Below are 27,967 nucleotides of genomic sequence, written 5' to 3'. Positions count from 1 at the left end.
TCTCTCTCTGGTTTTGAGCTGGTCTTCCAGCATAGCTCAGGCTTTCCTGGAACTCAAGATCATCTTGCCTTAGGATCCCAAACACTGCAATTACAGACTTGTGCCACTCTGCCTGGCTCTTTCCCTTGACTTTTAAAATATGCTGGAGCCAGATGGTGAGAACCATAGGCAGAAGGAGATAGTATCTCTACATGGTGCCAAGCAATGAGTGGGTAGGGTGTTCCAGAAAGAGAGGGGACCTGGGAGGGAGCAAATGAGGGTCCTCCTGATGGATTACTGATGCAGAAAAAGTAATTTTGGAACATATCCTTGAGGGGAGGGAGATTTGGGGCCCTGCTAGATGCTGACATCAGCCCCAGGGGTACCTTTCTGCTCTGCAGGACTGATCTCATCCTCCTTTTATTCCAACCAGTTAGGAAACAGGGTGAGCAAGCATCACTGCTCTGGGTCAGGGATGGACCAAGTGTTCTCTGTGGTCACCGAGGGGTCAAGTCTTACTCACAATAGAGATGGGCCTAAGAACTACATTCTCATCTCACAGTGCCTCCACCCATTCTGCGACCCTGGGTATTCTCTGTGCTGCGTCCTTACTTGCACAGCCAGGATGGTACACAGGTCCGTCTCAGGCCTGAGGGACACGAAATGTCCTGCCTGATGCTGCAGCTGTAACTGGATGGCCTGCCTGAAAGGTTATTTTCCTCTTGTGCTGGCAGCTTCCTACTTTTACTTCAGGAACTGGCACTACTTCTCAGTCTCTTCTCAGTTCCACTGTCCCTGCACATCCCCACCTCAGCCCAGGACTCCTTAGACCCAATTCTCCTTTAGCCTGCCGCACCATGCATGGCATGTGCACACAGGCTTGGGCACACAGGCGCAATGAGCCACAGGCAGCACTGTCTGTATAGGGCAACTGTCTGTGTAGCTGTCTGTATTCAGTCAGTTGCCCCTACTGGGCTGAGCATGCCCGAGTGTGGAGCTGTGACTGGTTCATTCCTGGTTTTTTAAGGTCACCCAGGCTGGGCTGAGTACTGGGGTCACCTACAGATTTCATACTGTCAAAACTGAAATGAAGTAAGCCTCATGAAACTAAGTGCCTTCCTATACCAGGTAGAGCTAAGTCCCAAACATCCCAAGTTCTCGGGGAGGGGCATGGGGGGGGGTTTAAGCAGAAGATCTGAAGAGGTATATGGGAGTGTCTGGCACAGGCCTGGCATATAATTGGTGCTCAATAAAGGTTACCTGATGTTGCTGAGCACCGGGTGATGCCGTGCAAAGAGCCTTGGCAAACCCCATTCTGTAATGCAGTTGGTAGGGACTCAGACAGATCCCATCACTTGTCAGAGCTTCAGTTTCATCTGGGGCAGGGAAAGGTAACAGGAGGAACCCTGAGGAGTCAGCAGTTAGGAGAGGCCAGCAGGGTGGACCCTGACGTGTGGATGCCAGGTTAGCTTGCCAAGAGGGGTCCTCTTTTTCCCGAGGTGCCCAGACACAAGCTGGTAAGCAAACCCCTTTTCTCATTGCTCTTGCGCCGTGTCAGACAAAGGCCGTATCCAACTGCAACAGTCCGCTCGCCTCACTGGCCCCCAGTGCTGCCTGGCATAGCTGCAGTGTGTCCTCGAGTGCCAGCGGCTGGGATGTCTCAATGATGGCGATGGTCTCCCCAAGCTCTGTGCACATGATAGTCTGCTGAGGTTCAGGGGGTGGGGGTGGGACCGGAGAGGGTGATCTGGGAGGCTGCAGGGTCAAACTCCTTGCTCGGGCATGGACCCTCTGATGCAGCCGAAGGCCTGCCATGGCGCGGAACCAGCGGCCGCAGGTCCCACAGTAGTAGGGGCTCTTGTTGTAGAGACCCGTGATGGGAAGGCGAGGGGCACGTGCAAAGGCCACAGGCCGAAGGTGTAGCCGCCGATGCTGCTGCAGGTTGGAGCTCTGTGTAAAGCGCTTGCCACAGTCCAGGCATTGGTAGGGACGCACTCCTGTGTGGGTCAGCTGGTGGCGGCTGAGGTTGGCTAAAGAAGCGAAGGTCTTGCCGCAGGAGTGACACTGGAAGGGCCTCTCACCCGTGTGTGTCCGCAGATGGTTGCGCACATGGACGAGCTTCTTGAAGCCCTTGCCGCAGACCCCACACCTGTGTCGGCGTTCAGGGGGGCCGTGCACCGCGCGCCGGTGCCTGGACAGCCTGGAGGCTGAGGCGAAGGACTTGGGGCATTGTGGACAGGGCAGCTGGGCAGGTGGGGGCAGGGGTGGGGGCGTGGGCTCAGCTGGAGCTGGGGAGACAGTTGCTACCCTGGTGGGGGTTCCGCTTTTCCCAGTGTGAGTTCGTCGGTGGTACAGGAACTTGGTCATGTTGCTGAAGGTCTTGCCACAGCGACAGCGGTGCAGTGGGTTGGCAGTATGGGCCCGTCTATGGGCCACAAGTGTGAGCTCAGTGCCAAAGCCACGGCCACAGTCCACACAGAGATAGCGGGCTTCCCCACGGTGCAGCCGCTGGTGCTGCTCCAGAGAGGCCGCCTTCTTGAAGACCTTAGAGCAAGTGGTACACTCATGGGTGCCACCCACGTGGGCCCGGCCGTGAGCCACCAGCCGGTTCGCTGAGCTGAAGCTGCGCTGACACTGGCTGCAGTGGAAGGCATGGGTGGCTGAGGCTGGGCCGTGAGATGCCCTTCGGTGTTTGTGGCGTGCCCCTGAAGAGGTACAGTGCTGTGGACAATCCCCACAACTCTGAGCAGAGTCAGCCGTGGACTTGTTGCTTCCCGTGTCATCAGCAGTGAGTTCTGAGGATGCTTCCTCCTCATCAGTCTCTTCATCATCGTCGTCTTCCTCCTCCTCCCCTTCTTCCTCATCTTCCTCCTCCTCTTCTAACCCATTGTGCTCTTCTTTCTCCAGGGAGTCAAAGTGGGTGCCCTGATGCTCCAAGAACTCCTCAGGGGTGGCACAGAGGGTGGAACACTCAGGGCACTCGTAGGGTTCCATCTTGACTTCTGGTGGTGGTGGTGGTGGTGGTGGTGGTGGTGGTGGTGGGGGTGTTGGGGGAGGCAAAGGAGACGGTGGCTCGTCCGCTGCACTGGAAAGGTGCTGAGTTTTGCGATGAGCTACCCACAGCTCAGGTGAAGGGAAGAGCTCTTGGCAGTCTCCACACTGGTACTGGATCTGGCTTGCAGACTCCTGCAGGTGGGCATCCTGGTGGGCAAGGAGCTCGCTGGGAGAGAGGATGAGCTGGCTGCATTCACCACACTGGAAGGGTCCTTCCCCAGTGCTAGGCACTAGCTCAGGCTCCAGGCCTGCATCCTGGGTGGTCAGAGTCTCCTCCTCTGACATGGTGAGCAGGTGTTGTTCCTGGTGGGAGAGGACTTCCTCCAGGGTGTTGTAGAGGCTGCCACACTCCGAGCACATGAACTGGTGGTGCTGGAAGAAGAGGGACGAGGCAAGGGCCTCTCCAGAGGTCATCTCAGTCACTGCTGTCGCCATCTCTGCCAGCTCTCCTGACACAGCCGTTGAGATTTCCACTGCTCCTGATGATTGTGTTGGTATCTCAGCTGCCTCTGCCACCATCTCTGCCATTATGGGGAAGGCAGTGCCTGGAGAAAGAAGGGCAGAAGCCAGTGGCACACCAGGAACCCAAGGGGAGTGTAGGATGTCTCAGGTGTTCCCTAGCTCATTCCACTACTCACCAGTCTGTCAGTCAAGTTGTAGCTAAAGGTTTATGCCTCAGCCTTTCATGGTCTCACGTCTCTGAGTCTGTCGTAGCCACTATAGTCAGGTATCTGTAAGACAGTATGGACACCCTGCAGCCTGGCCTCTAACTCTGCCCTCTCAGAAGCCCACACACAAACATTCCCATTCCCTCTCCGTCTCTGAGCTTTCTGGCCCCTCAGCCTTTACCCATGCAAGTTCCTCTGTGTAACACCTTTCCTCCGCTCCTGTAGCCCCACAGCAAAGCATTTAAGGGAACAGCGGGGACTAGACTTCCCTCAGCTTGAGTCTGAGCTCTCCCACTTTACCTCCTCTCCCTTGAGATCAATTTTCTCACCGGTAAAATGGAACTAAAGTCAGACTGACCACAAGGCCTACGGCAGGCCAGGCACTTGGTTAACAAACACCAATGCTTGGGTTTGTTTGCAACCTAGGCTGGCCTCAAACTCACTGGGCAATAGAGGGTAGCTTTAGAGCGACCCTGCCTCAGCCTCCCCAGCAGTGGGATTCTGTATGTGTACTTCCACACTTAGCCCCAGGGATACAAAACTCTCCAACCTGACAGTCCAAGTCCTAGGCTTTTAGTCTGGTCTCAACCTAATCCAACCCCTTTCACACAACAGGAGCCTACAGTCCATTCCATGAACCCACCTTAAGCCTTCTGCTCCAAGACCTACAATTTAAGGAGATTTTATTTACTGTTATACTTTTTTTTTAATTGCGGGGGGTGGGGGGCTGGGGGGGAGCATGTGTGTGGAGTGAGATAACAATTTGCAGGATCTGGTTCTCCCACCATGGGGCTCTGGCGTCAAACTCAGGTCATCAGGCTCAGTGCCAATTGCTTTTACCCACTGAGCCACCTTATAGCCCTACCGCCACCATTTTTTGTCATTGTTTATGTTACTGTGTGCCTGCATGCATGAACACACGTCATGGCATACATGTAGCATACAGAGGACAACTTCATGGCATTCGGAGCCCATTCTTTCCTCCCAATGGTATATGGGTTCTGAGAATTGAACTGGGGTCATCAGGGCTGCAAGGCACACGCCTTTACCTCCTGGGCCAGCAAGATGGCCCGTTTTTGTTGTTGCTGTTGTTTGAGACAGATTTTCTCTGTGTGGCCCTGGACTGTCCTGGAACTCAGATCTGTAGACTGGGCTGGCCTTGAACTCACAGAGATTCACCAGCCTCTGCCTCCCAAGTGCTGGGGTTAGAGTTGTGCGCCGCCACTGCCTTGCTGGTTCTGTTTTGTAGAGACAGTCTATGTACAAAGGCTGGCCTTGACCTCACTCAGTATGTACACGGGGACGTCTGGTTCTCAGCCTTGTTTCTTCTGCCTCCCAAGTGCCATCGGCCACTTTCCTTACCTCTTTACTTGTGCTCATGCCAGGAGCATGGAGACTTTAGCTGGTAGCCCTGGCATACAGGCTGCTCATGTACTGCTCCCAGAGGGCAGGGATCTTAGCCTCTTCACCACCGAGGTGTTTCCAGTGCCAAGAAAGGTGCCCAGCACACAGTAAATACACAGACTCATTCAGTGACGAGTTAAGGCTCCCTATAGACGATGTCCTGGGACCTTAACCATCTCTGTGCACACTACATGTCTACCCATTTTATGCATTTCCATGATACATAGCCCAGTACAAGGCCCTGTTATTAGTTGATGACCAATAAACCATTTGCAGATAAATGACTTGCTAAATGCTCAGGAACCAAACTTTCCTTATCTACCAATTCCAAATACCCCATTAAGTGCGCTCTGTTTTGAAGCATCTCATCTTGTAACCCTGGCCTATCTGGAACTCACTATGTAGGGCAGACTGGCCTCAAACTCACAGAAATCTACCAGCTTCTCCCTCCCCAGTGCTGACATTGAAAGCGGGTGCCACTACACCTGCCTGGCTCCTCATTAAGTCCGAACCAGTCCATAAAGGATTTTCTTAGAAACAATCAAATGGGCTGGGGGTGGGGGAGGTTAGCATTCTGCCTTAGTTACAGCCTCACTGCCAAGACAGAACTCCCCTGGCTTGGATCAGAGCATGCTACATGGCTTGTAGCAGGTAAGGAGCGGATGCCCAAACTTTACAAAGTATGGATGAGCTCATACACAGAAAAACATGGTGCACAGGACCCAATCCTATGTGCTCTCTGAATTTCATCCAACTCAATCCTTCCAAAACTCACTTAACTTGCACACAATCCTAATAACACTGTCCTTCTAGAAAGTAGCACAGGTATCCCGAAATGGACACTTTTCCGCCTGCATTCTTTTCCCTCCCAGTCCTACACCGTGTCAGGGGGTAGGTGGAATTCAGCTAATACCTCTGTATACGGAAAGGAGATCTAAGCACCTACACCAGGGGCCTGAAAGTTCAACTTTCCCGCTACACTGCTTTTTTCCCTCCTACCAGATTCCTCTTCTCTGCAGCGTGAGAGCCCCCTGCAGGGGTGGGGTGTGCAAGCGAGCTCAAGCTGAGGCCAGCACAAGCAGGGGATCCAACGACGCCTCTAGGGCACACAGGAAGGAGCTGTCGATCATCCCGCGCTGCTCCAGCCCCAAGCGCAGGCCCCAAGGCTCTCCGACCCTGAGCGTACCCTTCCCTCTTCCTCCACTCTCTCCTTACACCCAGCGCTCTCTTCCCCGCCCGCCCTGCGGCGCCCTCACCCATCTCTCTTACCTCCAAGCAGCCCCTGCCGCTCTTGACACAGACCCTCCACTCCAGTAGTGTAGGACCCTTCACTATCCACGCCTCCCATTGGGCGGTGCTCTCAGGAGAGGCAGCCAATCAGAGCTGGTAGCGCAGGGCACGCGCCCTCGCGCCTGCGTGTTGGGAGTCAGGCGGGGCTCCGCGAGTTTCTCCACGCAGACACCAGTGCCCTGGAGGCGGTGTCCGGGACCAGGAGAGGCGCCTGCGCAGTTCTCCGGGGCCGCTCCTTTCCTGCTGTTTGAAAATTCAGCGGAGAAAAGTGTGCATCCTTATAGAGCGAGGTCGCACAAATGAACGTGGCGGTGCGAGACTTTGACAGGTGTTATCTCGTAGCAGAAGAGACTGAGCGTTTCTGACAGCGTAACTAAAAAGCCAGACACACTTGTACTTTTCCTGCGCCGCCTCAGTTTTTGCTTACGTGCAAAGTGGACTGGAATCGCATCTCCTGAAAGGTTGTTGAAGGCATTGAATTTTGTCATACACATAAAAATGTTCGGCTCGGGGCCTGATACACCGTAGTACTCACTATAGCCCACCCATCATAGAAGCTTTACCGTTTATAAATAGCTTTCCCCTTCCTCCCATTCTTTGTCTGATTCAATGATATTCACACAGAGAGCCCATACCGTGGACTCCACTGCCATCCGTTTCACAGGTGGAAAAGCTAAGGCCCAGAAAAGGGAAACAAACAGCCAGCATTGAGCCAGAGCCTCCCGCCCCTTAGGGAGACAATTCCGGGGGTGGAAACCAGTCCTAGAAGAGACCTGTCTTAGGCACGTGCTGGCCCTGACCTTGAGTCACCTAAGTGGGGGAGGAGGAGCGACCGTCACGCTCAAGGCCTCGTGTAGGGGACATGAAGACACCCTAGCCTCCACTTCTGTGACAGGATTGCTCTCATAGGTGCAGGTTAGGAGGGGCATCTGGGTGGCTCCAAGACTCAAGAGGGCTCAGAAGCGATTGTACAAAGGCTGTTCTAACCGTGGGTGTGGTGTCTATGATAGGAGGTGCTGATGGACGTCTTCGGAATGTGCTGCACACAGGGGGTGGCAAGGTCTATTGAGATTTGGGAAGAGGTATCATTCTGCTGCTTGCGACTGGAGAATTTATAAATTGGGGCTGGGGAGCTGTATGAGCAAGAATTTCCATGTAGGATCTGAGACAGCAGAGTTGAGTTGTAGGTTTCTGGTTGCCACCAGAATGGGGCATACTGTATTACAAGTCCTGATTATGAGCCTTGAGCGCTCCAGGGAGTCGGGACCCTCGTGACTGGTTTACTTTGCGCTGACAGCTGTTGGCACTGGTCATGTGGGTGTCTAGGACGTGATCAGGAGGAAGAGGTAGTCTGTGGGATGAGTAATTCCACCAGGTCGTGTCATAGGATTCAGGGGACACACACCGAGCCTGAAACCACCATCAAGAGCAAGACACAGCGAGGTTTTGCTCTTGCGCAAGCGCAGCAAGGGAGAGTCCGGACGCTTGGGTTAGGGGCGGATCTGGAGTCCTGGAAGGGGTGGAGCTTGAGGTCTGATTCTGCGCTTGCGCTGTAGGGGCGTGGCGGTCGCACCTGCGCGAGTTGGGCGAAAGAGGAGGAGCGAGGTGACGCAGGCGTAATAATAGAGAAGGTGCCAGAAAGATCCAAAACAAGTGGCTGCGGCCGTCGCCCAGAAGTCATCGGACGCTGGAATCTGGTGAGGATAAGAGAGGCCTAAAGGTGACTGGTGAAGGGTAGCTGGAACCACTTGGGTGCTCGGGTGAGGGCAGGATCGATCGCCCTTTCAGGGAGGGGGGGTCGGATTCAGACAGTACCACCTGTGTGGCGCTCAGGGTTGTCTTGGTCGGTCCCACTTGCAGGGGGCCGAGGGTCACTTTTGAAAGGTATCACTTGAGTGGGATGTTGGAGCTAGCAGGAAGGTACTAGTGGACAGAACCCGAGGGCTATGACCGGACATTTGCCATCCGAAGTCACCGGGCAGTGGACAAGGTGCCCTGCAATGGGCCATGTAGCTCATTCGAGCTGGTCGTCTAGGTCAGTCGGTGGCAAGTTCGAAACGTACTACTCAGAAAAGGGCATCTGGGCTTGGTCCTCCCGACAGTGATGTGGACCGGTGGGGTCTAGCGTTCGACCTGTTACTATGGGATCTCGGGCGATACCATTCCTGTCCGTGGGAGGGAGAGAGGTTGAGACCGTTGAGGGTGTGGGGGGCGACTCTGCCCGGAGACACCTTGCGGGGCCCACGCTCTGGCCTCTGTGGGCTTTGAGCCACTGTGTCGCTGACCACGACCTCCTCCCCGCCGTGTGGGTTCTAGGCCCTGGTTCTGAGCTTGTTCCGCACCCCTCCCCTGGGAATGGCGTTGTCCGGGTCGACCCCGGCCCCGAGCTGGGAGGAGGATGAGTGTTTGGATTACTACGGCATGCTGTCGCTTCACCGTATGTTCGAGGTAGTGGGCGGGCAGCTGACCGAGTGCGAACTGGAGCTCCTGGCCTTCCTGCTGGATGAGGCCCCCGGCGCCCCCGGCGGCCTGGCCCGCGCCCGCAGCGGCCTGGAGCTGCTTCTGGAGCTGGAACGCCGCGGGCAGTGCGACGAGAGCAACCTGCGGCTGCTGAGCCAACTCCTGCGCGTGCTAGCCCGTCACGACCTCCTGCCACATCTGGCGCGCAAGCGGCGCCGGCCAGGTAGGGTTTGAATAGGAAGTTGCAGAAACACCTTGCTCCCTCTGGGCCCCTGTACTTCCCTGATAAGGATATACAGTCTCCCCTATTTCACAGCGAGAAACTCAACAGTGAGAGGGTATGGCTTAGGTAGAAGTGAGCTTGTGGGATTCGGCCATATCAGTAATGATTGTGGCCACTGTTTGTGGAACTTTTTATGCCAGGAAGAGACAAACCTTTCATAGGAAAGGTTTCATAGGCACTGTCACCTGACAGCCCTCCCCCGCCCCCAGGGAAAACAACAGGTTCAGAGACGCTGGGTACCTTGCAGCATGTGAGGCTACAGAGAAGTTACAGCCAAGATGCCAACTCCACGAAACTTGTATTAGTGGAGAAGTCAATTAATAGTAAATAAGGAACTTAGCTTTGGATATGGTCGTAGAGAGGGATAGAGTACCCCCAGAATGAGGAGAGGTAACAACAAAGGAATACTTTCCTAAGAAGGTGGCGTTTGAAATGGGGTGGGGGGCATGAAAATGTGTCACACGCAAAGTATATGTAGCAAGGATTCAAACCTGCCTGGCCTGTCTCCAGGGTTGAGGCCCTTGATTCTGGGGTACAAAGGGAGGAGCTAGGAGGGGAGGAGTCAGGTGCCAGGAGCCTGTAGGTGTGCTGTTGGGCTCTTTCTTGAGAGATACAGTGCAGAGGTTGGGAAGGGGGGAATTATGAGTTTTTCTGTCCCACAATAAGCCTGTGGGATTTGTGTAAGCAGAGGGGCACCTCTAGGAATAGGCTGTCTGCTTTTAGAAAAAATACTGTCTTGAGTGTCACCCTCAAGAAGCAGAGAGCCCTGCTTATATATCATGGGGCTCCAGAGTGAGCTGGAGATGGGGGCAAGTGCTATTACAGGGACCTGGGCTACTGAAAGAGGAACCCTGGCAGCTGGAGCTGTTGACACGGGTTGAACCGCCCCATGAGTACTCTGTCCTGGGAGGCCTTTGAACAACCTCTGGGCGGGAGGTGCTTGAGGAAGCGTGGGTATTTGGGTGTGACCTCTGAGCGGCTGGGTCAGGCATCCCGTGGCTGGGCACTCTTCCTAGGATGCGGGGCTGAGAGGTGAGGAAGCCGAGATAGCTTCTTCCATTCTCTTTCCCCAGTGTCCCCTGAGCGATACAGCTATGGCAATCCCAGCTCTTCTTCCAAGAGGACAGAGGACAGTTGCCGGCGTCGGCGACAGGCGAGCAGTTCTTCGGACTCTCCTCAGAGTCAGTGGGACACAGGTGAGTCTGTCCTGTGACTAATGTCCTACATCCTGGTCCATCAAGGAAATGGCCCGAAGGGTTTTGTATTTTGCGGTGTGCCTGTGTTTATTATTGCTATCGGAGGAAGGAAAAGCATGTGTCCTGAAGCAACAGGGTTGTGTCACAGGGACTCATTCAGATAGCATCAGGCTGCCTGTGACCCAGCAGTCATGGCTGGATATATTGCTAAGGCTTATTTTATGATGGATGCCTTTAACTTGTTAAATTATTGTATTCTAGTCAGTGTATACACACATGCACATCCCTATTTTTTTGTTTGTTTGTTTGTTTGTTTGTTTTTCAAAACAGGGTTTCTCTGTATAGCCCTGGCTGACCTGGAACTCACTCTGTAGACCAGGCTGGCCTTGAACTCAGAAATCCACCTGCCTCTGCCTTCTGAGTGCTGGGATTAAAGGCGTGTGCTGTCACTGCCCGGCCACATCCCTGAATTTTTTTTTATTTTTATTTTTTTATTTTTTTAAGAAAGAGCAGAAGGAAGGAAGGAGAGAGAGAGAGCGAGCACAATTTTTTTTTTTTTTTTTTTTTTTTTTTTTTGGTTTTTCAAGACAGGGTTTCTCTGTATAGCTCTGGCTGTCCTGGAACTCACTTTGTAGACCAGGCTGGCCTGGAACTCAGAAATCCGCCTGCCTGTGCCTCCCAAGTGCTGGGATTAAAGGCGTGCTTCACCACGCCCGGCTCGAGTGCAATTTTTTAAAAGATTTATTTTATATATATAAGTAAACTCAGGACCTCTGGAAGAGCAGTCAGTGCTCTTAACCGCTGAGCCATCTCTCCACCCCCTACCCCCCACCCCCTGATTTTTAATTATGTAAAACTTCAAACATTCAGAAAAGTTAAAAGACAGTACAGAGAGGTTGGAGAGATGGCTTGGTGGTTAAGGGCACTGGCTGCTCTTCCAGAGGTCAAGGGCTCATTTCCTAGCACCCACATGGCAATTCACAACTGTCTATATCTGTATGGGATCCAATTGCCTCTTCTGGTATGAAGACAGACATGCAAACAAAGCACCCATATACACAATATGAATAAATAAAGCTTAAAAAAAAGTACAGAGAATATCTTCACTTGGATTGAGGGATGACTAACATTCTATGGCGTGTGTGTGTGTGTGTGTGTGTGTGTGTGTGTGTGTGTAATTCTGAGGTTTTCATTGAGCACTTTGGAAGTATATTACAGATATCGTTAGACCTAGCTCTGAGTTAGACAGCATAATATGAGAAGATTTCTTCCTAAGAAAATGGATATTAGTTCTCTGATCTCTTCATAGTCCACTTTCCAGCCTCTTAAAATCTGTGAAGTCTCGGAGTCTGTTAATATTGTTTGATGTATATGCAGCTTAAAAATAATAGTTATTATTTTGAGGTAGAGTGTCATTCTGTAGCCCATGCTGTCCTGGAACCCACTTTGTACCCCAGACTCGCCTCTAACTAAAGCAGAGGTTCTCAACCTGTGGATTGAGACCTTTTCATAGGGGAGGCCTAAGACCATGGAAAACACAGACATTTGCATTATAATTCATAACAGTAGCAAATTACAGTTATAAAGTAGCAACTAAGCCGGGCAGTGGTGGCCTGCACATGCCTTTAACCCCAGCACTTGGGAGGCAGAGGCGGGCAGATTTCTGAGTTTGAGGCCAGCCTGGTCTACAGAGTGAGTTCCAGGACAGCCAGGGCTACACAGAGAAGCCCTTCCTCGAACCACCCCCTTCCCCCCAAAAAATGTAGCAACTAAAGTATTTCTATGGTTGGGGTCACCACAGCATGAGGAGCTGTATTAAAGGGTCTCAGCATTAGGAACGTTGAGAACCACTGACCTAGAGGTCATCCTCTTGACTTTCCCCTCTCCAGTACTGGAATTAGAGATGTGAGCCCCTGTGCCAACTGGCGTTCAGTATTTACCTCTGTAACCTCTGTAGAGTAGGAACTTTTTTTCTTGACAGACAGAGCCATCTTCCTCCCTCTCTCTGTGTGGGGCTGGACCTCCAGTATGCTGACTGCCTCTATACCACCAAACCACAACTGTGTGTGCTGGCCTCCTCCCCAGCCCAGAGTCTTCTGGTATTGTCCACCCTACAGGGTTGGTCAGTGTGAGCAATGTTCTGAGAGTCTTTCTGGTTGTCACATGCCGGTGTCACATGATGGTGTCCTGCTACTTGGTCCCCACCCCCATCCCCCCAGCATCCAGGTAGCTACAATGGGCACCATGCCTGTGCTGAAGTTTTCACCATGAATAGGGAAGTGCGGTCAGGCACTTATGGTCACATTGGCCAGATTTATACATTGGGAAGAGACTTCTTCTTTGGGGTGTGTGTATTGGTATGTGGTGGGCTTGTGTGTGTGTGTGTAGGTACACATTCACCTGTGTTCATGTATGCAGAAGTTGATACCAGGTGTTTTCCTAATTCCCTCTGTTCGCTGAGACAGGGTCTCTGGCTGAACCTAGGGCTTTCTAATAAGGTTAGTCCAGCTAGCCAACTTGCCCTGGGGAAGCCCCAGTCTATGCCTCCTCCGCATGGAATTCCAGCTGGGTCTCCCTGTCTGCCTCAACAGGCATGTGCTGATTGGCTAGTAACTTGCCTGCTGTGGTTAGTAGTGTATAAGAGAATGCTTTTTAGTGTGCTTTGCACCCAGTTGTTCCTCCAGGGCATTTAACATCCTTTTGTGAACCCTGCCTGGACCATTTGCCATATTAATGTTTGTAACTCATTTATTTGTTCATATGGTAGCTTTTTTTTTTTCTTTTACTTTTTTACTTTTTTCCTAGTAGCTGGGATTGACTGGCTTGTGCCATGAGACTGGAACAAAGAGTAATGTTTAAAATGTGTTGTTGTTGTTGTTGTTTTTAGTTAATATTTTTCTGTTTTGTGTGTGTGTGTGTGTGTGTGGTCTTAGACATTAAACCTAGGGTTTTGTGCATGTTCAGCAAGGGCTTCTATCACTAAGCTACGCCCCCAGGCCCTCAACTGGGGAATTTGAGGCAGGCGCTCTACAGTTCAGCTGTTCTACCTCTCTAATTTAACAACAGAGTATCATTAAGTAGCCCAGGCTGGCCTGAAACTCTTGAGATCCACCTGTCTCTGCCTCCCCAGTGCTGGAATTAAAGGCATGACTCACCCTACCTCCACCCCTTTGTTCTCTATCTGGCAGATGGAGTCCTTTCCAGCTTTTCTCTCCTCCCTTCTTTACTTCCAGGAATCACTGTGTAGCTACTTACTATTCACTTTGTAAATAGTCAATTAGTCATTCTGACCAAGGTTTGAATGGCTTCAGCTCTGTCTTTTGGACCTGTGTGCCTCCCTGGTTTCCTGCTTTGTGCTTTAAGATGCTCCAGGATGTCCTGGACTCACCTTGCACCTGTCACCCCCAAAGTCATCTGCTTGTCAGGGAGTCTGGCTTCTGTTAGAGACCTCAATACTTAGACACCAAATATCCATTACTGGGTGTGTAGGACACCAACTTCTCTTGGCTGGATGGGAAATTGGATGCTTGCTCTTCAGAGAAAGTGCTAGGCCTACAGTCCCTTGGACACTCAAGACATTGAGGCTTTGTTTGTTTATTTTCAAGACAGGGTTTCTCTGTATAGCTCTGGCTGTCCTGGAACTCACTTTGTAGACCAGGCTGGCCTGGAACTCAGAAATCCGCCTGCCTCTGCCTCCCAAGTGCTGGGATTAAAGGGGTGCGCCACCACTGCCTGGCAAGGTTGAGGCTTTTTTGTTGTTGTTGTTTTGTTTTGTTTTGTTTTTGTTTTTCGAGACAGGGTTTCTCTGTATAGCCCTGATTGTCCTGGAACTCACTCTGTAGACAGGCTGGCCTCGAACTCAGAAATCCACCTGCTTCTGCCTCCCGAGTGCTGGGATTAAAGGCGTGCGCCACCACGCCCAGCAGAGGTTGAGGCTTTTAAGTTTACTCTTAAGTATGTGTATATTTGGGTTTATAGACTTAGGTGCTCATCCCCAGGGAATCCAGAAGAAGATGTCAGATCCCCCTTGCCCCCCCCCCAAAAAAAAAGGTTAAGTTACTCATGGTTGGAGCCACCTCAGGAGGGCATGCTGGGAATTGAACTCAGGTTTGGCTCAAGAGCTATGTACAGGCTAACTGCTGAGCCATAGCCTGCACCCCTGACTGTTTACTGTTACAGTGAGAGTCTTGGCCGTTGGTTCTGAGATAGATTTACTTCCTTTGTTTTACCGCAGTAGTGAGGCAACACCACATTTTATCTGTAGAGGCTCGTTTGTTCCTAATGTATTCTTTCAGGGTTTGCAACAGAAGTGACATGTAAGGAGTGTTCAAGAGTGTTTTGATTTCTCTCCTACACTGTTGCAAACTGTGTTACAGTTTTTCTTCCAGTTTTTGTAAATTTTTCCAGTTCTGCTTTCCTTTAAAATCTGACTACTGGTGTATGTGTGTATGTGTGTGTGAGTATGTGTGTGTGTGTGTAAGAAACTTTGAGACAGGGTTTTACAAGGTGGCTTGGGCTTGCCTGAAACTCACTATGTAGACCACACTTGCCTTGAACGCACAGACATCCACCTGCCTCTGCCTCAAATGCTGAGATTAAAGATGTGCGCCAGCCACTAGTATGTGCTTGTTCTTGTTCTTTGCTTAAATCCAGCCGAGTTTGCAGCCACACTGTTCTGAGGCAGTGCTTCTCAGCCTTCCTACTACTTCCACCCTTTCATAGGATTCCTCCTGCTGTAGTAACCTCACACCATAAAACTTGCAACTTTGTAGCTAGTGTTGCTGCTGTTATGGATCTTAATGTGGAATCTGTGTTTCCAGGTGGTCTTCTGTGACCCCTAGCTAGGAAAGGGTGGTCTGACATCTGATGGTTGAGAACCCTTGTTCTAAGGTACCTGCCCTACTTCCTTCACCAGAATCCTGGTGGTACCAATCATGTGGGCCAAGTTCATTGTGCCCTTTGATTTTATCCTTCGTTTATGCTGCGAAGTGTATAAAACAGTTAAGTGACTGAAAGGCAAAACTGCAAGCATGTGTGTGAGAGTGTGTGTGTGTGTGTGTGTGTGTGTGTGTGTGTGTGTTGTATAAGAAACTTTGAGACAGGGTTTTACAAGGTGGCTTGGGCTTGCCTGAAACTCACTGTGTAAGCAGCCAGTTTTCGTTCTTTCTAATGTGTCCTTTCAGGGCTTCCAGCAAAAGTAAAAAATGGCTGGAGAGGAGAGTTCAGGTTCTCTCTCTCTTAGGCAAAGTGTTACAAACTGTACACTTAATTTGTCTCCAAGGCTCTTCTGTATTTCAGTTCTAAGACAAGGTTGCTGTGTAGAGCAGCCTGGCCTGTGGTTGCTTGCTTCTCACTCCCCTTAGCCTCCTGAGTATAGAGATGCAGACATTTAGGGACTATGCCTGGCTCCTGCTTTGTGTTACTGGGTTCAACAATTTACCATGGATATCATTCCTCCTTGAGAGATTGTTGCATTGTTTTTTGTTTGTTTGTTTGTTTGGTTGGTTGGTTGGTTGGTTTTTCGAGACAGGGTTTCTCTGTGTAGCCCTGGCTTTCCTGGAACTCACTTTGTAGACCAGGCTGGCCTCGAACTCAGAAATCTGCCTGCCTCTGCCTCCCGAGTGCTGGGATTAAAGGCATGCACCACTATGTCCAGCTAGACTGTTGCACTCTTATTTTGTTGATTTTTGTCTTTAAAGTACAAAGCAAAACACCGGTTTGTGTGTACAGAGCTGTGGTGCATCCCAGAGATCAAATGCAGGTCCTTAGGCCTAGTAGTAAGTACCTTTACCCACTGAGCCAGTGCGCATGTGCGTGCGCATGTGCGTGTGTATAAGAGAGAGGGGGAGAGGTTGAGCCATGTTAGATAATATACCACTGAGTTATATCCTCAGCCTCTATTTTGGGGGTGGGATGGCGATAAGCAGTTAAGGCAGGATCTCTTAGAGCTGGTCTGGCCTTGAACTCCTTATCGTCCTGCCTGTACCCCAAGTGCTGAAGTTACAGGTGTGTGCCACCATACCCTGGTTGTGGTGGTTCTAGATGGCAGTTGTCAAGCCTGTCTCCTGTTGTGAATGTGTTGGCAGTCTCTAGGGTCAGACCTGCAAGGGTGTACTGTATGGTGGTGCATGCACCCCTCTTTTAGAAGGTCCCCCCAAAGGCTCACTGCACTAAGACCTCCTCCTTCTGAGCACCCCACCTTGGCATTCCTTCCTGGTCCTAAGCTGCTGCTTCTTTGTCTTCTAGGCTCCCCACCAACCAAGCGGCAGCGGCGGAGTCGGGGCCGCCCTAGCAGTGGTGCCCGGCAGCGGCGGAGAGCAGGCCTTGCAGCCTCGCAGCAGCACCAGCAGCACCAGGAGTTGGGCAGGCCCTCCTCAGAAGGCAAGGTGACCTGTGGTAAGTACCCATGGGCCTTGAGAACGCTGTAAAGTGCCTATGGTGGGCCCCGGGGCTGGAGGGTGAGCCATGCCACATTCATCTGGGGTGTGGAAGACCAGGCTGGCCTTGAATTTACAGAGTTCCACCTGCCTTTGCTCCCAAAGTGCTGAGATTTAAAGGCGAGCGCCTCTCTCTCTCTCTCTCCCTCTCTCTCTCTCTCTCTCTCTCTCTCACTCTTGCTCTCTCTTGTCTTCAGCTTTGGCATTTAAAGAGACTGCCTGGCCTTGGGCAGGTGACAGAGGTGGGGCTTGGGGGTCAGGTTCCTGCATCTGTACAGTAAGATGCCAGTGGTCCTGCCTAGAGCTGCTGTCAGAAGAGACAGTCACCCACATAATCCTCTTGGGACACTGCCTGGCCGGGACATGTGCCGAGTGAGGTCTGTGTCAGGGAAGCCCTGTCACTGTAGAGCTGACTTCGCAGTTGGGTGATAATCCATTGGAGCTGAGATTGCTGAGACCAAATGGGTGCTGCCAAGGGCCAGGTGGAGAAGCCAGCCAGACCATAACAGGAGGCTGGGCAGCTGCAACATGAATGGAGTGTGGGTTTCTCTCTGTGCTTCTAGTTTCTTTCGTGTGTGTGTGTGTGTGTGTGTTGGTACAGGTTTTTATTATGTGACCCAGCTTGCCTGGTACTCAATATATAATCCCCAAGCTGGCCTTGACCTTGGAATCCTCTTGCCTCAACCTCCCTAGAGGTAGATTATGTAGACATGTAACCAACATCCTTGTCTCCGGACCAGTCTTTGCCCATGGGATATTCCACTGTGGTCTGGAGGTGTGCTAGGGGATTGGGTATGACAGCCATTTCTGGTCCTTCTATCTCTGAGCTAGATAGACTCAGGGACCCAAAGAAACTCAGATATGGTCTCAGACTCCAGAGTATCTAGGCTGTGGGAACTTGGATAAGAGGCATGGTAGCCAGGCTGACTTGACACAGAGCCAGTGGGGTGCAGGGAATGCTGCAGAGGAGCTGGGCAGGTGGTCCCCCCATGACCTCAGTGTAGAGTGTCCAGTGGAGTCAGGTGCTAGAATGAGAGGCTTTGCCAGTGGGGACAGGGAGATACAGGGAGATATGGCAGGAGCGACCTCCGACTGTGTTCTGGGGCTGCAGAGCCCTAGAATGGCCCGCTTACCATTTCTATCCTTTAACTTTTTCTTTCTGAGCATCTCTTTATCGGGCACTGCAGGCATCGAGGACACAGTGAGACCAGGTAGGGAAGTCCTTGGCCTTCAGGAGTTTTCATGATAGTGTGGGAAGTAAAGAACTCACAGTACCGAGGTGTCATGTCATCTCAGCTGCCACAAAGCCTGGTGGGCCTGCAGGGACATCCTGATGGAGGTGTCACACCAAGTGATGCCAGCGGGAAGCTGCGGAGGCCTCAGTGGCATACGGTCAGCTGAGCAGCTGGCACAGGTTAGGAGACAGAGATGGGGTAGAAGGAAGTGCTGGGTTCTTCTGAATCTATAGGATGTACAAGCCGGAGGCCTTGGCCTGGGTGGTGCCTCCTCTTCCCCTGTGCAGAGCAAGCATAATTTGCATACACCCACCCCTCCCATTGCCCATGTGGCCTTTCAGGCAGTGGGTGTTGGCCTGTTTCAGAGATGAGGTGGCAGATACCTGTGCTCGGTACTGCCAGGAGCACAGCAGCATAGGCAGCCCATGTCCTCACAAGGCGCTGCTGGCTTGAGGGGGTGGCTGCCCGGAGCTGGGAGTCAGGTAATTAATTGCCAGTCATCTGGCTGACTGGGTAAGTTAGGGAGTCACTGCCCTGAGGGTCTGGGCAGACTGTGGAACATCCAGGCTTCAAGTGTCTTCCCTGAGGCCTGGAGGTTGTTAGTCAAGGTGTGGCTGGGACTTGAAGGACCATGAACTGCCAGTCTGACTGCTGAGTCACCTGGCAGGGTGTGGTTGGCTTAGGTTCTCCCTGCTTGGGCCCTAATTTTCCCTTCAGAAAAGTAGTGATGACTTTAACAAGGCAGTGATCCTTCCTGGGCTGACAAAGGAAGGACAGGGCTACTCTTGCTCCTACAAACCCAACAGGCTTGACCCCATTGAGAGGCAAATATAAACTATGAAGTCCTTGAGGGTAGAGGGGGTAGTTGGGGGCACTAGGTTTGGACATAGGCCCCTGAGTCCATACACCTCAGGGCTATCCAGTGGACAGTGCTGGGCCGCTCATTCTCAAGACAGCTATTGACGTAGTGCCTGCGTTCACCGCTGTGTGAGTGTGTTGAAGGGCAAGGGGAGGAAGCCCCTAGTACCAGAGCTGGCAGGAAGCTGCCTTGTTCCCTCTGTCTCCAGAGAGCTTGCAGAGGCCTCTGTTCTCCCTGAGCTGTTTCTGGTGAGAGGAAAGCCAAGTCGGAGGTGTCAGATGGGGCAGGGAGCATCTCAGCGGAGCTCACAGGAGCAAAAAGCCTGAGTGCACATCACCCTGAGTGATCCCCAGGGGCACAGAGGCCATGAGGGTTTGTTTGGTGGAGTGACGATGGGAGAAGACCGCTAAGGGGGCCAGGCAAGAACAGGGTCTTGGCGTGGGGCTCTGGCTACTGTGAAATTTGCTCTGTAGGCTAGATTGGTCTTAAGCTTCTGGTGATCCTCCTGCCTCTGCCTCCTAAGGGTTGGAATGTGGTCTGGCTCCATATCATTTCATGTGTGCAGCAGGGAGACTGGAGGGGGCTTTTCTGAGAACAGTGCCTCATGTGGCCCGCCTAGAACTTGATCCATAGCCAAGGCTGCACTTGAACTTCTGACTCGACTGGCTTTGTCTTCAAGCATGTTGTGCTACCATGCCCATGTTACAACTTTGTAATGAAAAATATACAAGAGCAGAAGGAATGCCCTCATAACCCCCAGGCCCTTTGATTTCAGTTATCCATGGTAACTGACCTCTTCTCCGTGCACCGTGATGTCATCTCTGTGCGCCGTGTTGTCCTGCAGTTATCCCAGTTGTCTTATTACTTACTAAACAGATAGAAGCAATGTCCCTTTTAAAAAAGTTTTTAGACAGGATGGCACACTATATCTCAGGCTGGACTTGAACTTGTAGTAATCCTCCTGCCTCAGCTTCCTATATGTTAGGATTGCAGGCAGATGTCAGCACTCTGCCCATTGACGTTTTCAGGCTCTTTTCCTGGCTCACAGTGGTTCCTTAATCAGGAGGCAGTAGTCACTAACCTCTCTCTGAAGCTTGGTGGCAGCCTCTCCTGTCAGGCTGGCACAGAGCCAGGCAACTGGAGCGGGAGCCTACTGTCCACTCCAGGTGGGCATTTACTCCAGGCTAGCCCTTACTGTGGTGTATATTTCCACGGAGGCTACTTGGGCTGGGCACTTCAGTGCTGTGAGAGTTAGATCTTTGTCCTCAGCACACCCACCCAGGAATGCAAGGGAGGTTCGTTCCAGGGCTCTCAGAGACAGTTGGTAGGCAGCTATGCTTACCACTATACCACCAATGCGAGACTCCAGCTGGAACCTGCTCCCTCCATCAACCTGGTGCTTGCTTGAGAAGACGCTCTCTCTTCTGCATCTTTTTCTGCCCCCAAATGAGAAGGGAACAAGGCGGTGCTCAGGCCCATGTGTGTAGGAATCAGACACAGCTTCCCAACTTTAGGAAGGCAGAGCCTGTTGGGTAGCTGTCCCCAGCATTACCAAAACAGAGTTGTAGGCAGCCTGAGCCAGGCCTGCCCTTCTCTCCGCCTGTCACTTTCTCATGAGTGTCTTGCCCTTGCTCCTGCCTACTTAGTGCTCTCACCCAGCCCCTGTGGTGGTCATCCCTGAGCCAGGGGTCCTTGTCCCCACATGACTCATGCTTAGGGCCCCGGTGCTCACCTTGGTCTCTTTAGGGCAGTGCTGCTAGGACACCACGGGGTTATGGAGAGGTGTGGTTACCTCCAGATGTCCACAGTAGGGGCTTAGCTGTTAAATGAGACCAGACCTCCCAACCCTGCTGTCAGTGACCTTCCCCACAGCTGGTGATGGCCCTAAGCTCTTTTCTCTCTGGCAGACACACCACCCTTCCCATGTCTCTGGTCTTCCTGGCTAATCCAGTGTCTACCTCACACTTCACTTCAAGTGCCATTTTCTAGAACGGAACTCTAAGGTCCCTGCCTATCGTCTTCCCGCCTGGCCTTAGAATGCCCTGTAATTTCATGTTTATATATGCTTGTGTGAGAGGCAGCCGACAGGGTTGGGCGGTTAGTAGCTTGGGCTCAGAACAGAGCTGGTCACCTTGGATAGAATTCTGGAATGGTCCAGCTTGATGATTCAACCTCTGGGCCCCAGTTTCCTCATCCACAGAAGGGAGGCTCAGCATCGCCTCGTAAAGCCGTGGACATGATCAAAGGGCTCAGAGGGCCAGGTGCATGTGTCTGGGGCAGCCAGAAGAGAGTCCACGCAAGTGTCACTTGTTCATGCTGGCTCAGGGTTGAGGAGAGGCTGTGTGGTGAGCAGGTGATTCAGGGCCAGGGTGGCACTGCGGTGGGTGGGGCTCATTGTTGGAGCGTCTTGTCCCTCCCTTTCCTGTGATCTATTTCCAGGTCGGAGGTGGACTGTGCTCTGGTAGGTAGAGTGTTTCCTCATTTGTAATGGCAGTAATGACGGGACCCTTAGGATTAGATGGGGTAAGACAGGAAAAGCCCCCAGGGGTGGGCCTGGCCTGGGAGGGGAGGGCTAACAGTGGGCAGCTTGTCTCTGCCCCACCCATGGCATGCCCTTCTTCATCCTTGGATGCCTGATACTCTGTAAACACCTGGTGAGAGACTGTCCAGCGTCTCTGTTCCACCTTCCCGGGGACGAGCACTCTGAGCAGTAGATGGCTGGTTTCCATGTTTGTTGAGTAACCTGCACTATGGGAGAGGATCAGGGAAGGGCCTGGCTGGGCTGGGCGTGGTGCCTTATGCAGTGCTTTCCTGGGCGAGTTGGCGTGTTCAAGGCACAGGAGGTGGCCGGATCATTCTGTGAGGGTGTAAGGGGAAAGCAGAGTGTGGAAAGGAGGGGCAGGGGTGGTCGAGTTGGTAAAGGAGGAGATTGACTGGACCCAGTGGAGAGGCGGAGGGCCTAGGTAGGGTCACGTGGGGAGAGAGGTGGGTTTCGAAATCACAGTTCCTGATTCTGTGACCTTCGTGTGCTGTGAGCCCCTGAGCCCGGCACTGTACCAGTTGCTCCATTTAATCCTCGTGACTACCGTGCAGCAGGGACCTCTTGTTTGTTTGTGTTTTTCAGATGGGGAAACAGGCTCAGAGAGGTGAGGTCACATGCCCAAGGCCCACAGCTAGAGCGTGGCAGAGCTGGGACTCACTTTCAGGTGTGTGGGACCCCACCAGCTGCCTCTGGCTCTGCCTCTGCCCAGCCCTGTGTGGCCTTGGGCAGCTTCTGACTCCCCCACTCCCATGGTCCCCACCCTCAGTTGGGAAGTGTGGTCAGAGGCTTTTGGGAGGCAAGGATGGGGGCCCAGAGGGCTTATCTGGCCTTGAGGATGAGGGTAGCTGGGTCCACAAGCAGCCGTGGGAGCTGAGGCCGACCCCTCCAGGCTGAGTTCTCTGGGCCTCCAGGGGACAGGATGCGGTTCCCCTCAAGGTAGAAAGAGGAAGGCTTTGGGGCGGGGGGAGGAGGAAGTGAGTGTGGTAAAAGGTCATCTGTGGTGCTGGGGACCTGCCTTCCTGCCTTTTACTCTTTGCTCTCTGTTGAACGGCTGTGAAAGGTGACGGCTCCCACTGCGGTAGAACCTTCTTCCCAGGGCTTCGATTTCCTTTTGGGTTGAAGGTGGCCCTTGACTTCCGGGTTGGGGCATGTCCAGGGTCAGTCACAGCTGTCGGCCACTGTGGTTTCAGGAATAGACACTGAGTTGCAGCCTCCTCACTGGCTCTGTGCTTTCTGTCCCTTCTTGTCTTTGTTATATTCTCATTAACAGCCCTTCAGGCAGGGACTGTGCCCTGGTCTAGGTGAGGACCGGTGTTTACATAGGCTCTGATTTGCCCAGGGGTACTGCTGTCTGGATCCAGGAGTCCCTGCCAGGCTGTGTGACCTTGGACTCCACTTCAGATCTGTAAATGGAGTGTATAGGGGCCTGCCTCACAGGCCTGTGTGTGGCTTGAGCTCTGACTCACACACTTGGAGGTCGTGATGTTTGGCAATTGTTGATGCTATAGAACTATTGGTTGCTGTGGTCCCTAAGCATAGCTGAACCTGACACGACCGTGTCCCAGTAGAGAGGTAATAAGCCCAAACCCATGCTTGCAGCGACTCTTAGAGAACTGTCTTTGTCCCCTTCGCAGAGGTGTTACCTCCTTTGGGCAAGTGCAGGTTTAGGCTAAATGACAGGAACTAACCTTAAAGTGTTTAAGGGAGAGTGGGGAACAATGGCGGTGCCTGCCGGTCCAGTGGTGGTATCTGCTGGTCCTGATGGTTCTTCCTGCTACATGATGGACTCAGGGATCTCTTTCCCTCTGCTGTTGGCTCCGTGTGGGCTTCATTCTCCTCCCTGGGTGTCCTGGTAGCCCTTAGCAGCCCTGGGCTAACCCTGTCATCTAAGAATACTGTACCCTCAGCAGAGCTGGGTCTCCTGGGCTTTGCTGAGGCCCCTTGCTCCCTGAAGCTTGTAGGAGGATGGGCTGTGTTTGATCTGAGATTCTCTCTGTGTGAGAGGTGGGTATGAGGCTGGCTGCCGAAAGCCAGGTCCCTTGGCTTATGCATTGGTTCATTCACAGACACAAATACTGAGCTCTGTATGCCCAGGGTGTGTGCCTGAGCCACACACCAAGTCCTTCAGGGTGTTGCTACCTGGGGAACTCGGGATGCTGCTGCTGGAGTAGGTTAGAAGACAACATGTGCCTTGGGGAAAACCAAGCTGGGTCTGGGGAGCTGGAGAAGCTGCCAGAGAGCGAGGGTGGCGGTGGATCTAGAGTAGGTCTGGTCTGGGTGGGCCTCACCGGGAACTGGGCATCAGAAAAAGGGTTGTAGGAACTGGAGAGAGAATAGCCTCAGCGGACAGAGGCTCAGAGGTGGTGTTGAACGGGATGGAGGAGGCTGCCTTGTGATTCAGGGAGTTGAGATTGGAGAGGATGCTGTAAATCAGAAGTAGCAGAGAGGGGTAGTCTTCCCCCCGGTGTGGCTGTGGGAAGGGGGTGGGGCAGGGGGAGGGGAAGCGTGGTTCCTGCTGATGAGTCCTCCTTCTCCTGCAGACATCCGGCTCCGGGTTCGGGCAGAGTACTGCGAGCATGGGCCAGCCTTGGAGCAGGGTGTGGCGTCCCGGAGACCTCAGGCGTTGGCCCGGCAGCTGGATGTGTTTGGACAAGCCACTGCTGTGCTGCGGTCAAGGGACCTGGGCTCTGTGGTGTGTGACATCAAGTTCTCAGAGCTGTCCTATCTGGACGCCTTCTGGGGCGACTACCTGAGTGGCGCCCTGCTGCAGGCCCTTCGGGGCGTGTTCCTGACTGAGGCTTTACGGGAGGCCGTGGGCCGAGAGGCTGTCCGCTTGCTGGTCAGTGTGGACGAGGCTGACTATGAGGCTGGCCGGCGTCGCCTGTTGCTGATGGAGGAGGAAGGAGGGCGGCGTGGGACCGAGGCCTCCTGATCCTGGATCTGGCAGGACTGACCCCACCTCCAAGTCTTCGAGGGCCACCAGAAAGACGACGACCCTCTTGCCCCCAGACGTCTGACATTCAGCAGCTTGAGGACGGTGTCAGGGCTGCAGGTTCCATGATGGCCTCTCCGATGATGTGGGCTTTGAGGCATAAACCACTTCCAGCTGCTTCCATCCCGAGTTCCCTGCTCCCAGGTGGTTTCCCTCAGCCTTGGGGGCCCAGGCTCACAGAGCCCCGAAGCAGGGAGGCATAACCCCCTGCACATCGTGTCTCTCACTCTGGGCTGATGCTGTCTGCCCCACACACTTTAGCCTAAGGGCTACTCTCTCAGGATCTCAGATTTACTGTCCCCATGTGGGTTTCAGCCACAGCAGTGGGCTCTGGAGCTGGGGATTGCTCACCTTGCCCATTCATCTAACCAACCTGGGCTCTGCCTGCCGCACATACAGATATCCCACTCTCATCACCTTCCCCTGCTCCCTGGAGTGAGACAGACTTGCCTTTGGGCCTTTTAACCCAGACTATCACACATGGGCTTTGTGGCCACATCAGGTCAAGGGAAGCTGTTTCATACAGAGCTAGGACCAGAACCAGCCACTTTCTCGTGAAGGGAAGACGAGGACGAGGGCTGATGGGAAGATGGTTCACAAACTGCGCCAATAAAACTGCCCTGGAAAGGGCACAGGTGGGCGTCCAGGCTCTCCGGTACTTTTTGTTCGTCAGCAAGGGGAAAGGGCTGGAGAAGAGCAAGATGCTAGCTCATCTGAACAGGCATCTCCATTCCTTGGGCCTCTTTTTCCTTAACCATCACAGGAAATAAGGCCCTGGCATCGACGCCCAGCCTGTTCACACATGCACTGTAGGGTTCTGTATGCTCATGGAGGGGAAATCTTTCTAAGTTTTATGTGTGCTTGTGCACCACGTGTGTTCTGGCCTCCTCGGAGGCCAAAGAACAGGGTGTTAGATGCCTTGGAACTAGAGTTAGAGCCAGTCAAGTCACTGTGAGGCTGCTGGGTCCTCCGGAAGAACAGCCAGTGATTCTAACCACTGAGCCGCTTCTCCAGCCATTTTCAGGTGTTCGTAACGAGCCCGTACACTGAGTGTAGTGCCCATGGATGGCCAAGTTGTGAGATCGCCCTGGAACTCAAGTTCCCAGAAGTCGTGAGCTGCCTGACATGGCAGCTTGGAACCGAACCCTGGTCCCCTGGAAGAGGACTCCAGGATTTTTAGCCCTCTCAGTGAGAGGAATTGATTATTTCCAAAACTGTTGGAGCCCTGGGAATGGGGAACTGGAAAGGAGAGGCAGCCAGGGGTTCTCTGCCTGCAATTCCTTCCCCCGAGGCTCCCAACCCTCCCTCTCTGACTTTGGGTTTCAGAGTCCAAAGCTAAAGCACTACTTGCCACTATGTGGCCCAAGGGGAATGTGTGAGGCCTCTCCTGCCTTCTCCCCTCAGAAGGCAAAGACTCGAGTGTTTCTCACACGAAATCAAGTCTTCCATCCTTAGGGCCTAAGGAGCAAGGACTGGAGAGATGGGGGTGGGTGGGTGGGTAGATTCCAAGGGCTGCCCTCTTCTGCGTCAAGAAGTGTTCTTGCCCATGCCTAAGTGCTCTTCCTGGACCCCTAATGGTTGGTGGACAGGGAAGAAATGGCAGACGTAGGGGTTGAGTTCTGTCCAGGAGTGGAGGTGGGTCCCACCGGCCTCTGTGTGTCCTCAGAACCTGCTCTTACTGCCTCAGAGCAAAGTTCTACTAGGTGGTCTGATGGCAGGCTGCATTGTGTGAGGTCAGTAAAGCAGTGCCCTGAAGGGTGAGCGGTTGCAGGCAGGCTGGACCAGTGAGGGGAGGCTTGCTTAAGTAGTCCTTTCCTGTCTGGCCCGGGAAGAGCATAGGCTTGCTTTTATTAGTTTGTTGAGAACTGGGTCCTACTCTGTATCTCTGAAACACATAATGTGGATCAGGCTGACCTCAGAGGTCCAACTGCCTCTGCCCCAGAGCTCTGGGATATGCCCTTAGGCCTTCTTACCACAGTTTAGCTCTGAGGCTCTCCCAGCGTGAGTTTTAAGTGTACCTGGAGGTGAAGCTGCCACACTCCTTGGCCCAGGACTGGCTCTGTTCAAGCCTTGAGGTAGCTCCCCTTTTCCCTCAGCTACAGTCTGAGGCTTCTGGCTGGGCAGATTTCCTGCTCCAGGCCAGTTCTTTCCATGCCTCTCTCAGACAGCCTCTCCTGCCTGTTAACTTCCACCCTACCTACACTTCACCCTATCGGCTTTCATCACGATGTGCACCAGGGGGAAGTTAACCTAGGTAGGAGGAAAGGGACCTGTGCAGGTGGAGTGCTCCCATAAGTCTGTCGTGGCACAAGCCCAAGGAGTTGCCCGGGCGCACCTGCAACCTTCCACGGTGCATGCTCTGTGGATCCCTCCTGGGCTTGTCAGAGAGTTTTGGGTACCAAAGAGGTCTAGTAGACTCCCCAGAAGTGGCTTACACCAGCACCATGAAGGCAACGCAAGAGCTTCAAAAGTTCAGAGTCAGGATTTGAGGGAGGGGGCAATATCTTACCACTGAGATAGGACCCTGTTGGGGCTTGACGACAGTGGCCCATCACTCCACAGAGGAACAGAGCTGAGGGCTTGCCCTGGAATGAGGAGTTCCCCAGAATGATTCCAGTATGTGGGGGCTGGGGGGCAGGGGCAAAACGGTCCTTACCAAGGCCTCAGAATATTTCTGAATTAGATGTAAAGAGACTGGGCAGAGGAGACATTAAGGGGGAAAAAGCCACCTAGACCCTTTATTTGGCCTGTAGTCTTCCTGCTGCCACCTATATGGGGAGTTGAGAACTATCAGAGACAGATGTGAGCCCTTGGCATGGGAACTTAAGGTGACTGAGGTGGCCCTAGTGCACTCAGCTTGGCAGCAACTGTTCCATGAAACCTCCATGTAGCTGGGCTGAACTGAACACCCTGGGGATTCCAGGTTGGGCTCGAGAAATCGGGAAGAGCCCCTGTTTTATTGATACCCAAGACTGGCACTCCGGGACTCACAGACCAGAGTGACCAGACAGCTGTGACTGAGCAGTTGGGCTTCTCTGGAGAAGCCCAAAGGACAGTGAATGGAGAGATGCGGCCTGCTCACTAGCACGACCAGGCCCAACAGGGAACATGTTTCTTAACCCCAGAGCTTGGGGGAGAAAGCAGGAGGGTCAGGAGTTCAAGGTCATCCTCAAACACAACAAGTTTGAGGCCAGCCTGGTCTCCTTGAGACCCTGCCTCAAAAGCAACAATGACAGAAAAAATTACCACATCACTGAGTAACATTTGAGTCATGAAATACAACATTCAGAAAAAGTATGGAAGATACCACATGTAATGTAAATCTCATGTGTAACCCCATGCCGGGGTTTGTGGAGGAAGCAAGCTGAGCCATCTCTCCTGGAGGCCTCTACCAGCTGCTTTTCCGTTCTTTCTTACTATGTAGCCCTGGCTAACCTGGGACTCCCTACGTACACCAGGCTGGCCACAAACTCAGAGATCCACCTGCCTTTGTGAGCTTTTCCGAGTGCTGGGGTTAAGGGTGTGGGACAACACAGCTAGCTGGTACAATACATTTTTATTTTTCATA

General features: G+C 52.8%; 2 protein-coding genes and 1 non-coding gene across 13 annotated transcripts; 2 read left to right on the top strand and 1 right to left on the bottom strand.

The window, feature by feature from the left end:
* Positions 1-2: 2 nt before the first annotated feature.
* Zfp526 (zinc finger protein 526) lies at positions 3-8,030 on the bottom strand. 4 transcript variants are annotated; one of them, XM_006539715.4, is made up of 4 exons: positions 6,375-6,424; positions 4,345-4,366; positions 3,672-3,764; positions 3-3,578 (listed from the first exon to the last, which is right to left on the bottom strand). In XM_006539715.4, exon 4 carries the CDS (start codon positions 3,559-3,561, stop codon positions 1,534-1,536), a length of 2,028 nt encoding a protein of 675 aa, XP_006539778.1. In that variant the 5' UTR covers positions 3,562-3,578; positions 3,672-3,764; positions 4,345-4,366; positions 6,375-6,424; the 3' UTR covers positions 3-1,533. The 4 variants fall into 4 exon arrangements, with proteins under 4 accessions (XP_006539778.1, XP_006539776.1, XP_006539779.1 ...); XM_006539713.4 differs by lacking the exons at positions 3,672-3,764; positions 4,345-4,366 and adding an exon at positions 7,969-8,030 and having other exon boundaries at positions 6,375-6,849; XM_006539716.3 differs by lacking the exon at positions 4,345-4,366 and having other exon boundaries at positions 3,672-3,785; positions 6,375-6,454.
* Positions 7,265-27,967, top strand: Dedd2 (death effector domain-containing DNA binding protein 2). 8 transcript variants are annotated; one of them, XR_003946545.1, is made up of 7 exons: positions 7,265-7,310; positions 7,952-8,092; positions 8,712-9,078; positions 10,212-10,334; positions 16,581-16,730; positions 21,990-22,071; positions 23,948-27,967. XR_003946545.1 is itself a non-coding variant. In XM_030242925.1 (6 exons), the coding sequence occupies exons 3-6, from the start codon at positions 8,751-8,753 to the stop codon at positions 24,337-24,339; spliced, it is 993 nt and encodes a 330-aa protein (XP_030098785.1). In that variant the 5' UTR covers positions 7,265-7,310; positions 7,952-8,092; positions 8,712-8,750; the 3' UTR covers positions 24,340-27,967. The 8 variants fall into 8 exon arrangements, 5 of the variants coding, with proteins under 5 accessions (XP_030098785.1, XP_030098787.1, XP_030098786.1 ...); XR_003946546.1 differs by having other exon boundaries at positions 7,952-9,078; XM_030242925.1 differs by lacking the exon at positions 21,990-22,071.
* Positions 10,154-10,211, top strand: Mir7048 (microRNA 7048). Its single transcript, NR_106015.1, has one exon. It is a non-coding gene; the product is annotated as a microRNA 7048 (primary transcript).

The sequence above is a fragment of the Mus musculus genome, chromosome 7, assembly GCF_000001635.26.
Source record: "Mus musculus strain C57BL/6J chromosome 7, GRCm38.p6 C57BL/6J".
Classification (NCBI taxonomy): domain Eukaryota; kingdom Metazoa; phylum Chordata; class Mammalia; order Rodentia; family Muridae; genus Mus; species Mus musculus.
This window is presented reverse-complemented; position numbering and strand designations above follow the sequence as displayed.